This window comes from Micropterus dolomieu, linkage group LG09 (genome assembly GCF_021292245.1).
Source record: "Micropterus dolomieu isolate WLL.071019.BEF.003 ecotype Adirondacks linkage group LG09, ASM2129224v1, whole genome shotgun sequence".
Lineage (NCBI taxonomy): Eukaryota > Metazoa > Chordata > Actinopteri > Centrarchiformes > Centrarchidae > Micropterus > Micropterus dolomieu.
Window position 1 is genome coordinate 762,977 of NC_060158.1, and position 14,413 is coordinate 777,389.

General features: G+C 38.0%; 1 protein-coding gene across 9 annotated transcripts in view; it reads left to right on the plus strand.

Moving 5' to 3' along the window:
- The window catches only part of LOC123976249 (collagen alpha-1(XIV) chain-like), a 270,666-nt gene that overhangs the window by 244,787 nt on the left and 11,466 nt on the right, over positions 1 to 14,413 (plus strand). For all 9 annotated transcript variants that reach the window (XM_046058228.1, XM_046058229.1, XM_046058231.1 and 6 more), the window contains 5 exons: positions 8,494 to 8,589; positions 8,759 to 8,812; positions 9,879 to 9,932; positions 11,320 to 11,373; positions 12,159 to 12,230. In XM_046058228.1, coding sequence (XP_045914184.1) covers positions 8,494 to 8,589; positions 8,759 to 8,812; positions 9,879 to 9,932; positions 11,320 to 11,373; positions 12,159 to 12,230 — 330 coding nt within the window. The remainder of the gene's footprint in view (positions 1 to 8,493; positions 8,590 to 8,758; positions 8,813 to 9,878; positions 9,933 to 11,319; positions 11,374 to 12,158; positions 12,231 to 14,413) is intronic.

The window sequence follows — 14,413 nt, forward strand, 5'->3', positions numbered from 1 at the left end:
TCAACAGCTTCATTGTTTTGATCTGTGGTTCTAAAATGGAGGCTTAACATTGGTAATCATTTACATTTTGTTAGATTTTAAACAAATCATATATAAACGTATGGAAATCAATTATTATTGTGATGTAAAACAAATATGAACTCATCTGAAATGTTGATCCGTTATGGGCAATTCGATTGCACAGCTCGCAACTTTGCATAATCTCCTCTTGACTTTCTCTCTTGGCTCTGTATTAATAACTTCTTCCTGTCATGTGGCTGCTGTTTACATTTCTTTGTAAAACTTTACTAGAGCTGACGCTTGTTGGCTAAATGTTACCTTAACCTATATGAATGGCCAAAACAATTAAACATTAGATCCAGATTTTGGTTTTAAAAACTTGGCAGAAGATTACAGAAAATGAACACATGAACAATGAGTCATCTACTCAGAGAGCTCTAATACTTTTTTTTAGCAGAACATAATCCAACCAACTACAGGAATAAATGTATAACATGTTTAGTATGAACCCCTTGTGTTTTTGTGGATGTTTCCTGTAGTTAGTTGGATTATCTTCTGCACTGTCAGTTCAGTTTTTTATTTTTAGATTTCCAATCAGCCTAAGTTTGTTTCTATTCATTTAGAGTTAACTTATGGGTCAAACATTAGTCCAACATGATTTAAAAAGACCCACTCATACAGAAGCAAGATAAACATTTTTTTACATCATAGATTTGTCATAATTTCTCACTTACCTCCGTCGTGTGACTGAAGATCAGTGTGATCATCTTTGATATCATCTGTACTCTCGTAAATAGCCACCGTTCTTTCTTCCCACTCTACGTTGTCCTCCTGCACCTTTCTGTTGTATCTCACCTTCTTTGAGAAATCTGGTTTGGCATAAATATCTGAGGACATCTTGAGAGGACTGAGACAGTTGAACAGTAGCTGCACTTCACTTCCTGTAACTGCTCTGTGTTGATTGGTTACTATGCTGCTGTAAACCTTCAATGTGTACAAGTATACTCTGCAGTACTAACTGTAGTAGATATAAATTCATTAACTTAATAAACTGTACTGATGCTGCTGTCAGTCTTGCAGGGCGGCTTCTGTCTGGTTTCAGTAGAGAAAAATGAGGAAGTAGCAGCATGCAAAGAAACACACACTCACTTTTTATTCATTTGACTCTTCTGGACCCCCCCCCCCACACACACACACACACACACACACACACAGCAGATTAACAGTTTGGCCAAAACAGGAAATGTCTATTTTCTGTTGCTTCCACAGAAAAAATGGAATCATTTCTAACTAAGCTGTGATGTTTAACGAAGTTGTAATGACAATCCTAACTCTATGACAATTAATACATTAAAATACATATCCTACATACATACTTTCACTACTGTGAGGCAGATTGTCCTGAAATGAAATGTGGTGACACCATTACTGCCACCGTCTGGCCTGAGCTTCCAAAAGGCAAAAAAAAAACCACAAAAAAGTTGAAGCACCTTCATTCACCACAGTGGTTGAACCTTTTTTGATTTGGCCTTTTTGTAGATTTACATTTTGCACTTCTGAGTAATGAAATACAGTTGATTTTCTCATGGTTGCCTTTTTATTATGTTGTTTTTAAGGGAGGGCAGCAAGAACTATTGATAAAGAGAGGGAGAAATGCTGTACACAAAGATTAGAAACCATTACATCACAGTTACACATGTTGGCCTCCATGGTCACCAGGAAACTCTCAATACATTGGTTTCTCACAGATCCATTGATTGGATCCTGTGTTGATGTATTCCCATGTTCCTTTCAGATTAATATATGCTTTGGACCCATTCACAGCGTTTACTTTCATACCTGCCTGCCAGGCCCTGTGGAACAGAATAAGTACTATATTGTTACAGGGAAAAGCTGCAAAACACATGGGATTATTGATATAAGATTGTACATGCAGTTATTGTGCCTGAAAGAGCTCATAAAATGAATTATGGACTGAAAACCCTCTTGAGCATCATGTTTACTTTCTTTATATCTTTTAACTGGTATGTAATCTACAGAAGAAGAGTTTCAAAAAGAGGAATTTGTTTTTTTATTCCAAAGTCAATTCATATTTAAAATTCATATCAAAGCAATTGTTTTTTCACCATGCTCAGCTTTCAGTAAAGAGGGCAGCACAGAGGAGGATTAATATGAACATGTTGGCGCCTTCGTGTGGTGGAGCAGTAGAATGCAAGTTCATTATACATCATTTTTACTCAGCTACACACCACACATGATGTGGCTTGATTAGTCAAGTTAAACCCATTTGTGGAATTGTTCAGTGATTATCATTATCTCAACACTGTCGGACTCACGCAGTGCTAATTTAAAATACATTTTAACATTATTTGAAAACGTGATTGACTTGATGAAACATTAAGTATTGTTCATATTAAGATTTCAGTTTCTTACAAATACTAGCATATAAATGTTGACATATCATGATTTAACAAAAACTAGAATTTCTCACGTATATGTCAGTGTTGATCCGTCCACCCATTCCCATTTGTTGTTCCAACCGTTTTTCACCGATTTCAGACCGATCCAGGAAGCTCCATGTTTACTCAGCTCTCTGACAAAATCCTGATCATTTTGCAGAAGAGCAGATAATTATTTCTCTGTTCATACATTAGATTTTCAGTGGTAGTAAATTAATGTGTCATGTTTTGAACATCTCTGATGAAAGAAGAAATGCAAAAAGTTTTGTCAATAACTATAAAGATTTGTCCTAAACACAAATATGTGGATATATGTTGATAAGTTAACCTCTTTGAGTCGAAGGCCCCGGTTGGTAATCAGCTCCAACAAGCTCCACCAAAAAAACACACAATACTGTACACGTTAACAGAGAGGCACTCACCTGTTCCTCTCTCGTGTTTATTATCACCAGATCTGCTCCTCTCTTCTGACAGTCTGTCCTGCTGGCTGTCCAGTTTTTCATCTCAGTAGATTTGTAGTAACAACTGCATCGAAATCTCGTCCATACTTAAAGAAACAGCATATTTTCATCGAGGTGTTTTAGTGATAGATTTCAAATAATTTAATATACTTTAAGAAACTACTTTAAGAAATTTAAATCTTTCTCACCTGTACTGTTCCGCTGTGTTTGTGTTTTTTTCTCCTCTACCAGACAGTACCTGTTTTCATAACCGGTCTTATTGCTTGCATCCTGGTTGTTTTCCAAAACGGTTGAAATATCTGGTATAAAAACACAACAAAAAGAGACAGTGATGTAAAATAAAACCAACAGATCATGGTTTTAAGTGACTCAAGATATGACATTGAATTACAGATAAATTCCTCACAGAGTCTGGACAGGATAGTGACTCCTACCACTAGCAGGAGACACAGTAGACCCAGAACCAGTGCCACAGCTCTAAAAGGGTTTCTTTGGACAGCTGGAAGATGATTTTGAGTGTTAGCTCCTATAGAGGCAAAGTACACAATATATTTTGATTAAACATGTATGCAGTAGCTGTTGGGCATTTCCTCCTTCAGGTCAGCTCATCTGAACACACAGCACCAAAGACATTTGATTTTAGAAGTAAGACCGTAATCCCAGCCAGTGGAAAACGAGTAGAAGAAAGAATAATTATTAATCAATTAAAAATATTAAAAATTAAAAGATAAAAAAATGTATAAATATATGTAATGTAAGTATTAAATACTCAAGTGTTCATTGGCCCTGTGTCATTGTAGGCTGTGCAATATTTTAGTGTTTGAAAAGTGAAATGTATGTCACAGTTTTAAGGCAAACAATTCATCTTGTACAGTCTCATGTACAAATATTAATATAATTTCATCAATATTAACACTGTTATATACAAATGTAATTCATAGATGATCTCCTAATTAGAATCCATACCCAGATACACACTAATTTATTTTTTATATTAACATTAATATTTCCACAGTATTTAATACCTACGTACCTCCATCCTGTGTCAAAAGATCAACTTGATGGTTTGTAAAAGTGTCCATACCCTCGTAAATGTCGACCAGTCTCTCCACTCTCTGTCCTCCGTCCTCTCTTTCTCCTTTGCAGTATCTCACATTCATAGTCAAATTTGGGTCTTCATAAATGTTGGACGACATTTTGATGCCTGAGACAAGCAAAAGGTCCCTGCAGCTTTTCAAAAGTCTGAATTTACTCTTTATTACACCCCACTCAGTCCAGTGCTCTAACACGAGCTGCTTTGCTAAATAGATTTTTGATATCGTAGTTTGTAATTCAAAATCCTGAATATGCAACTTGTGTGCTTTATTCTAATGCTGCTGTCTGTGTTTTCTGCCAAGGTTTCTCTGTCTCTCTGTTTCTGAATGTTCTGGCCAGGTTTCAACAGGAAGTAGTGGCAGGATAACGCACGCAACACACAGCCAGACTTTAATCACTGTACGTTGAAAACCTCAAAACAAATTGGGCAATTTAAAATTCTACAATCTCCATTTGATTTTCTATTTTTTTCATTTAGTTTATTTAGAATATATATGGCTTTCACTCAGTGAACCACAATATACATGTATACATTTTTTTTGTCTGTCAGGGGTGTGATATGTGATCTGTAGTTGATAAAGTATGCTGGAGCACTTACTACTCCAGTACTGAGAACAGCATTAAAAAGTCACTTTTGCTAGTGTTGTTTGATAGAATAGAGTACAAGCATATATTAAAATTTTTATGAAGTAATAGTACTTGAGGAAGTGCATGAAGAGGTATTTCAGTACAGTGTCTGGATTAATATTTTCTTTTATCTCATTGCTACATATTCTCATAATGTTTTTAGGTTGACTATGTAACAACTGTCCAGGGCCTACAGATGAAAAATAGTATTTTGGCTATCTCTGGCACATTTACATCAATGTTTTAATAATGTGCACTGTGCCTACTGAATGAAACTGAATAATAATGAATAAAAATAAACAATTTTTGACACCCAAGCTGTACAGCACAGTAAATGTTTGCAGTACAGCAGGTTCAAATGATGGAATAAAAAAACTACATAATGGATTAAACACTAAACAGGCACAAACATTTGAAGAAAATAACAGAAATAATGCAAGCAGCCATGGTGTCATGTTATAGAACAACTTTTCTTAAAATGTCTTTGTCTCAGTGTTTCTGATCTTTATCACATTATGTGTGGCGCAACATGGTATCCTGAAGCAACATATACTACGGAAGTTCTTTTATCATCTCTACCATCATTTCCTTAATGACATCATTTCACACTATCAGATGTTACACCCCACAGTCTCAAAATAATCTAATATGACAAGTTTAAGTAGTAACAGATATCAAGGGGAGGGAAGCACTGACACTGGATTTCAATGTTCCTGTTTATTTACAAGTCCCCATGATCAAAGGTTTCACAGGCGTGGCATTTTCATAAATGGTTGCATGAATCAGAGAACATACCAAACAAAATTGTTTAGCTTTAACTTTAAGGTTGTAGTTTGTTTGTGGTTAGAACGCAACACGGAGCAGCCACAAGAGTGTACATTGATTTATGCATGTGTTACATTTGAATTAAAAAGCTAAACCATTCACTAGATTTCACTGCTGATCAGAGAAACAACTTCCCCCCTCATGTAAAAGTACAGAACCCATCATTTTCTTCCCGTGTAAAGTTTATTTTATTAAAAATTTAAAACTATTATAGACAACAGGACACATCTAGTCTTAGAGATAGAGATATTATTTAAGGCAAAGCAAGTTTATTTATATTGCCCCAATCAGACACAAGGCAATTCAAAGTGCTTTACAAGAACATGGAAATACATTAAAAGTAAGTCATTAAGTAAGTAAGTCAAAATGATTTAAGACAATAAAGACACCTTGCTTGGTGAAGCACCTTGATCCTGGGAACATTGAATAAACCTGTCCCAGGTGACCTGAGCGGGCAGGGATGTATTTTGTCCCGTGACCATTTAGTGCTTTATAACCAAGTAATAGGATTTTTAAATATATCCTTTGGCAGACAGGAAGCCAGTGCAGTCATGTAGGTGTTAGTGAGGACTCTGGTTGCAGCATTGTGAACAAGCTGCAGCTGTTGATTTCTTTACTAAGACCTGTAAAGACACCATTACTGTAGTCTAGCCTGCTGAAAATAAACACATGAACAAGTTGTTGAGTATCTTGTTTAGAAAGAAATACTATGCTGTGTTTTTAAGGTGGTACTAGGCTGGTTTTGTAACAGTCTTTATGTGGCTGTTAGGTCAGAGTCAATAACTGCACCATGGGTTGAGCAATTTTGTCCAATGCGCTGTGTGATGACAGTTATGTAGAGTTGTGTGTCATCTGTATAGTATGTAATGTTAAAATAGTACATAATGTGAGCAAAGGAACCCCACATGGGATTTTTGTTTGCTCAGATTCATAATTACCAATTGACACAAGTAGTCTAGAAGTAGTCCCTCGTCTTGTAAACCAATTTCACGTAGTGCCAGAAAGTCCCACCCACATTTCGAGTCTGTTGAGCAGGATCTTATGTTCAACCGTGTTGAATACAGCACTGAGATCCAGCAATACCAAAACCAATTTTTGATGCCTCACTGCTGAGATGAACTCTAACAAGTGCAGTCTCAGTGCTGTGGTGAAAAGCATTAAAGACATTATGTTGCACTAAGAAAGTTAGCTCTACTAACTCAGGGTCTGAATCAGGTTTATACACTGCTAGATAGACTTAAGATATGGTACTGTATATCATGGGATGCATGTATGTTAGTAAAATCTATGTTGCAGTTATATAATGGTTTTACAAATACATTAAGGAAATAATTACTATAAAGTTATCCACATAGAGCATTTTATTAGTTATGTAGGACCCTTAATCTACTAATATCTTGTCTCACTAGTTTATTAATGTTAACCCTGCATCCAAGGTTTGGTCTAATATCCCATTTATACTTAGCCATTTCGTGCTTCTTGGGCTAATTGGATTTGCTGTCTAATTGCAAAACAGTGAATTGTAAATGCTTCCAAGAAGTATTCAAAACGGACCTAAATCTAGTTGCCCAAAACCACCTTGGGAGGAGGCTTGAGACGCATTCTAGCCTGTGTTGAAAAGGTTTTGCCCTCTGTTAATAACTTTCTCTCACTGGTAAATCAAATTTGTTTTGTGGCTGACTGAAATGCATATATTTGATTATGTGTAAACTAAAGTATGTCAAATCACATCTGAGAAATTTGAAATAACAAGTGTAAATGTGGCCTAAATTAGGAGTTTTTAGAGCCACTGCAGTTATCAATGCAGCCTCTGAGCTATTATAATTCACCTTTTAATCAGAATGTTAAACCTGCATAAAACTTTTTGGTCACCTTGGCAAGTTGAGATTGTTTATAGAACTCGTTAGCGATAAGTTCTGCTTTAATTGGAAGCAGTCTTTCACCCAGCTTGCCTCTACACCGGAGCGTTATCAGACTGTGACGATCCTGGTCTTCAGCAGGTCCAAGCTGGACTCACAGGCTGTGCTGTAGTCCAGCCCTAATGCTGTTAGGACATTTATAAATCTTTCTGAATTCTGATTCTATGAATGCAACACTTGTCCCACTGCTGCATGTCTGTGAAAGCCAGTGACCCCTGGACACTGACATGGCTACTGAACGCGCTCATAAGAGGTGGAGGCTTCCTCTTCACCAAGCCTATTATTTTCCTCACATCAGGACACTGCAGGTGCTTGTACCATGGTCATTTACCAAAGAGGTTTTGTGAGAGTATATTGGGGAGGGGTTGACCTGTTTATCAATTAGATTTTAATGGACTTGCTACAAAGCACTCAGAGTTAACATCCGAGGATTCTGTCTGTTTAAATTGAATATCAGGAGGAAGTTACAACATTTTAACCTAAATTCTAAATCTGTGTTAAAGACAGGGCTGGGCAATATGGCTCATAAATAATATCTTGATATTTTTAGGCTATGCCACAATAAACAATTTATATTTCGATATAGCAAAATAACATAACGTACATTCTTAAATAGTGCAAACATATTGTTAAATATAACACATTATTGCATCTATAATATCAATCCAAAACATCATACATTGTAGTAAAATGCTGATGGACCATTTTACTGCACAATGACTACTTTAAGTATATTTTGCTGGAATACATGCATTCTTTTGCCCTAGTAAGGTTTATCATGCAGACCTTTTACTTACAGTGGAGTATTTTATCAAAGTCAGGTTGGTATTAGTACTTCTGCTCAAGTAAAGGACCTGAATACTTCTTCCACCTCTGGTTGGCACCCACAGCCTAACTGCACCTGCGTGTTACACGACAAACAGCTTTCACTAACTATTATACTGTAACCTGAGCTAATCTACACCCTTTATGGTTGACGTCGTACAATGACTTTGTGTAAAACTCCTTTGCAGTTGTTGAAGCAGTTGTGAGGCAGCATATGCCTGCCAAAGTACAACATGACTGTCTGTCTTTTAACGCTCTCTCTCTCTCTCTCTCTCTTTCCAGGGGCCGACTGGTCCAGTAGGTGAGACAGGTGTACCAGGACCTCAAGGACCCCAAGGACCACAGGGACCCAGCGGACGGTCCATCATAGGGCCCCCAGTAAGACCAGCACACAGTCTCACCATAGATTTGTTTTTGAAAGTTAATTTACATGTTTACATTAAGGTTTCATAGGCTGTAATGTCAAGGCTCCTATCACACTTTTCACATGTTCAGATGCAGTTTGTATTTTAAGTATAAGAGAAACACTCTTAACTTTTATCTGCAGGGTGCTCCGGGCGAGAGAGGACAGAAAGGGGAACAAGGACAACAAGGAGTGCAGGTAAAGAAAACTGTCAACAATATGTGAATCTAACATAAACATTTTAGACCCTGTTTATTGTCAGGTTAAGGTTAGGTAACATTTCAGTTGGTTAGTAGGGTTTCTGTATGTTACAGTTCATTTGATGTTAAAAAACTGCTTGGTTTAGGTCTACAGGACCAACATGTGAGTCATTCATGTGAACATTGTACATTTTGTCTGCTATTTATTGTTAAGAAATGTCAATAAATCACGTCTGCAGCTGCTTGTAGCTGCTCACTACAGGAGCGAACAGCTACAAAACGTGTTTATCATGACTGCTTTTTAAACTGCTAATTATATAATGCAGATTTTCACCTTGGTTTGACGGCGAGCTGTGAAATACAAGTGTTTTAGTCAGAGATACAAATTAATTAACAGTGTTATTGACAGAAAATTGGGCAGTGTGCTGTTTCAATCAGGACTATTTCTTGAAAAGAGCCTCCCACAAGTAATCACTGCTCTACTGTAAATGATTGGGACTAATATGACATTTTGGAAACAAATAGTTGTCAAACTTTGAATAATGGTGCCATTTGCGAAAAAATTGATTTCTGTGGTTCATATCTATTTCTATGCCCTGAGCTTGTGACTCTACAGCAAGATCTGTTCTTGTGGTGTTTGTGCAGCACATGTGCAGTTCATTTTCTTGTATTTAATGCCATTTTTGCCTTTATTGGAAGGTTGATAGTATTTGAAGCAACGCAACAAATGTCCCCGGGCTGGAATCCAATAAGGGACGATGTAGTTATATGATACAAGTCTAAACCAATCAGCCGCTGAGTCACCACAGGAAGTCAGGCAGCATTAAGTAAACCACATCTTTTGCAACCCTGAAATAAGGAGTGTGCTTCGCTGCAAAATATTGAGCTTCTCATTTGAACAGACTGTCTGTTATTATATCTTAGTAGTGAAAACTACAAAGAAAGAAAACAACAATCACCTAAAATTATCATATCATAATACAAATGACTGAAATTATACACTGTAAAGTTATTTTTTTAATCGTGTAGTCCTTGTGATTTCACATCAAACATTTGTGTTTCAGGGAATTCCTGGCAGAGCTGGAGCTCCGGGCAGAGAAGGACCTCCAGGACCCAGAGTGAGTCACCTCATGAATATTACTGTCAATCTGTAGTACTGCACATACTGGTAAAAGTACTAATGATACGGTTTTCTTACACTGCTTCTACCTCTATTGTTACTACTGCTACTACTAACGTTATTACTCCTACTACTGCCACTAATGATACTAATACTGCTGTCAGCACTGCCACTACTAAACCTCTTTTACCACCACCATTACTATTATAACTACTGCTTCTACTAGTGCATCTGATACTAGAGTAGTACCTTTGTCACATTTACTGGAAATAGTACCATTACTACTAATACTACTTTTACTGCTACTACTTCTACTTACCTCCTTGATGTAGCCGAGCTCAGGCAGACACCACTGAAGCTGAGTTGAGGTATTTCTCTGCTGCCATCTATTGTCTGGATGGAGACAGAAAACATTTACTCGTCATTGAGACAGCTGGCTCACCACAGTCAGTCAGAGACAAGTTATTTTGGTAAAAAGGTTAAGTAGTTTATTTTATTATAATTAGACTGAGTCAGTATAGTTAAGAATTTAGGTGTTTTTATGGATACTTCTTTGTATTTTGACAAACTAATCAGTAGTGTCCTGAAGGGCAGTTTTTATAGCCAAATTGAAGCCATTTCTATCCCACAGAAACCTTTTAGCTTCTTTGAATTCTCCATATTCCTTTCATTGATGGGTATTGGAGCACTAGTGTTTTATTGTGTAGTTAGATACACAGTGGTATAAACTCTTTGTTCTTTTGTTCGTTTATACTTGTATTTGCGTGTATTATGTTCTTGGAAAGCACTTTGGGTCAACTCCTGTTGTGTTTAAATGTGCTATATAAATAAAGCTGACTTGACTTGACTCATTACACTTTATATTAGCATCTCAATAAGTCATGATGTAAACAGGTTAATACGGGAGACATTTTGATAATAAGTCACTGCATTTGTGCACAGAGCCAAGCTCAACAACCTGCCTCTACTCAGACAGTTACCTACTGAGAGGGACACCTGTGACCCTCATAACTGGATATATTTCAAGTGGAATCCGACTCTTCCACTGCCTTTTCTGCTTTAACTACTACTACTAATCTTGTGCCTACTGCTGCAGTGGTAGTGCAAATGGTATCAGTGGTAAAAACCAAAACCTGCTTTTCCTGCTTCTACCCAAGTTAACCTCTACTTCCTCTGACTACTTCTTCAATAGCTCCAATTACTAGTACTTGCTCATGCAACAAGATGAGCAATGATAATATCAGAAAGAATTTAAAAAAATGAGATGAATCGGACAATAAGATTTCCGTGTCGCATGTAGAAAACAGCAACGTGACGTAGCTCCTTCCTGAACTTTTTAAACTCGCAAACAGCAACATTTAAGTTACTCATCTACTTCTCCACAGGGACTTACAGGCAAAGATGGCCCCCCGGGAAGACAGGGCCCCCCGGGAACTATCGTAAGTGATTATTACATTTGGACATTGTGTTCTGATATCGGATATTTGTTCTGAATGTGAGTTTGTGAAGAAATGTGGATTTTTGGCCGCTGAGCCGGACACAGTTGCAGTTTGCGGTCCTGCCTCTGGTTCTCCTTCTGAACACTGTGGCTGTAGTAGTTTAATAATGAATTTTTGGGGGTGATAATGTCAGCTGAAGGTGCTTAAAGTGGAACACAAAAGAGAAATCGCAGACTGGACACACGTCTTTTAAATCAGGCCTTTTGCACAGTGCTTTGATCCTATTTCGGCCACTAATATAGTCTCTCGTCCTCTCTACAGCTGTCGGTTTACATCCACCGCTGTGTGAAATGTGAAGAATATGTAATGAATGTTGATGAGGGACAAACCACAGTAATATATGCCTGAATGAGTCCATGCATCAGATTAAATTATTCCGTTTTTGGAGTAATTTGGACCTGACTGGAAGGCTAGAAACACAAAATGTGTTAGCATTTCTGGTTAAACTCCAAACAATGCAGTCAAACAGCTAATTCCCTTTCTTAATAACAAGCCTAGACAGTTGGTAGCAGACCCTATGCTGACGTTCTTGTATATAAAGCAGCATCACACCACAATTTGACTTAATTGGATAATGTATGTTGATGTCCTGTACGTATCTTTGTTTAACTTTGGTGTCTTATTTCTGTGTTTTTTATTGTTTTGGTTCCTTATATGTGACAATAAACTTGGCAAATAAAGTCCCCTCTGATTCTTCCTCCATGTATCTGTTCATGTCTCTACAGGGGACTCCAGGAGCTCCAGGGGCCCAAGGTAACACAGGCCCTCAAGGAAAACAGGGAGAACTGGGACCACCGGTGAGTCGAGACGATACGATAGAGCTGCCTCTTTTCATTAAGCTTTTTTTCTACCCAGTCTGGGTTTACACCTGTCACAGTGAAGATAAAGGCTGCTGCACAAATGTGGACAGTCTGTGAAGTTCCTTGAGGAGGCAGGAAGTCGTGTCATTCAGGCTTAACAGAGTCTGTCAAGACAAAGTGTCTCAGCAGGATTAACAGCCTCCTCTCTGGTCTGAAGGTCCACGGGCCGGCCTGACACACTCAGGACGGTATTCATTTTCACAATTAAGGAGATTATTTTAGGCAAAAGATTCCTGTCAGAGCCTCAACCTTCTTTCTTTTGACATAAACTATTGCCAAAAGTTTTAGGACACCCCTCCAAATCATCGAATTCATGCGTTCCAATCACTTCTATGGCCACAGATGTATAAAATCAAGTACCTATGCAGACCTCTGAACAATGTGTGGCCTTCGGATTAGCTCAAGAACAGTGCGTAGAGAGCTTCATGGAATGGGTTTCCATGGCCAAGCAGCTGCGTCCAAGCCTTAAATCACAGAGCGTCGGACGCAGCGGTGTAAAGCACACCGCCACGTATCGTAAGTAGACGTGTTCTCTGGAGAGTAACGAATCACACTTCAGCATACCAAGACATTTTGGACAATTTCATGCTCCCAACTTTGTGGAAACAGTTAGTGCACCAGTGCACAAAGACACGGATGAGTGGGTTTGATGTGGAGAACTTGACTGACCCCAACCCCTTAGAACACCTTTGGGATGAACTAGAATCTGTGCCTGACCTCACAAATGAGCTTCTAGAGGTCAACAATCCCCATGAACACACTCCGCCTTCCCAGAGGAGTTGAAGCTGTTATAGCTGCAGAGGGTGGGCCAACTCCATATTAAACCCTACAGATTAAGAATGGGATGTCATTAACCTTCATGTGCATGTAAAGGCAGGCGACCCAAAACTTTTGGCAATATAGTGTAACAAACACCACACTGCTAAACAAAGACCAACTAAGGAGGAAAACAGCTGCTTCCTTTTCTCTGTCAGAAGCAGTTAGTCCCATAATCCCTCTATGAACTCCTTTTTTTACATGGTAATGGTAACTGAATCTTCGATGTTTGTAATCTTCTCTTTAAGGATTCAGAATCAGTGCACTGGACTGCTTAATTCAAATTCTGAGGGCTTCCGAAGCACCGCTTGCTGGCTAAATCTTTCTCACTGTGTTGTTGAATTATCCAAAATGTAAATGAGAAAACTACTGAATCATCTGCTGTACAGCTTGAAGGGACCTTGTGGCCTTTTTCACACAAGTAGAAGACTCTGAAATGCCTCAATGTCATGAGATTTATGTTAAGATTACCATAACCACACTCCCCCTGACTAAAACCACTCTATCAGCTAAATTTACTTAAAGTATGAAAGTAAAAGTACTCATAGTGCAGTAAAACGTTGCTGTCAGTGTTTCACTATTTTATCTGATGTTTCTGGATTAATATTACTACTGCCTTAATGCGTATGTTGCATTTTACTGCTGTGCGTGTTTATGGTTAACCTTTCCTGTTGGGTTGTTTAATCAACAGCAATTCATCATATTCTATAAGATTATTTTGTGTTCGTAGCGGTGCTGTCCTGTGAGAACCACGTTTCTCTAAAAAGTCAGACAAACAGCCTGTTTCCAGCTATTTCACCATGCATTTTCCAGCTGATCCAAGGGCAGTTTAAATACATTACTTAGCTTAAGACAGAGGAAGAAATTGGAAAAACTTTCAGGCAGATGTAGTGGAGTAAAAGTATGATGTTGTGAAGTAAAAGTACCTCGATACTCATTAAACTGCACCTGACGAGCAGGCGAACGCAGTGCGAGAGAGCTGATTTAAAAAGCGCCGTCTATTTATCATATTGTTTCCCTCGGTAACTGTGTTTTGTTTTTGCTGATGCTGTCTAAGAGTTTGTTAAAAAATGTGGCCACTCTCTGTTTTGGCGTTTATTCCTGATTAAATGAAATGTTCACAGACAGTAAATCACATTTCGACTGCGCCGCCAAAGAATAAATGAGCTTCCGTGGGAGGTGATGCAAACTGCTGACAAATTACTTTGCATTGCTGCGAAAAAATGTTGTCAAGCATGTAATTACAGATATGTGGGCGGACTGCAAAGAGCCCTCCTTAACTAATTACCACACTATTGTCAATT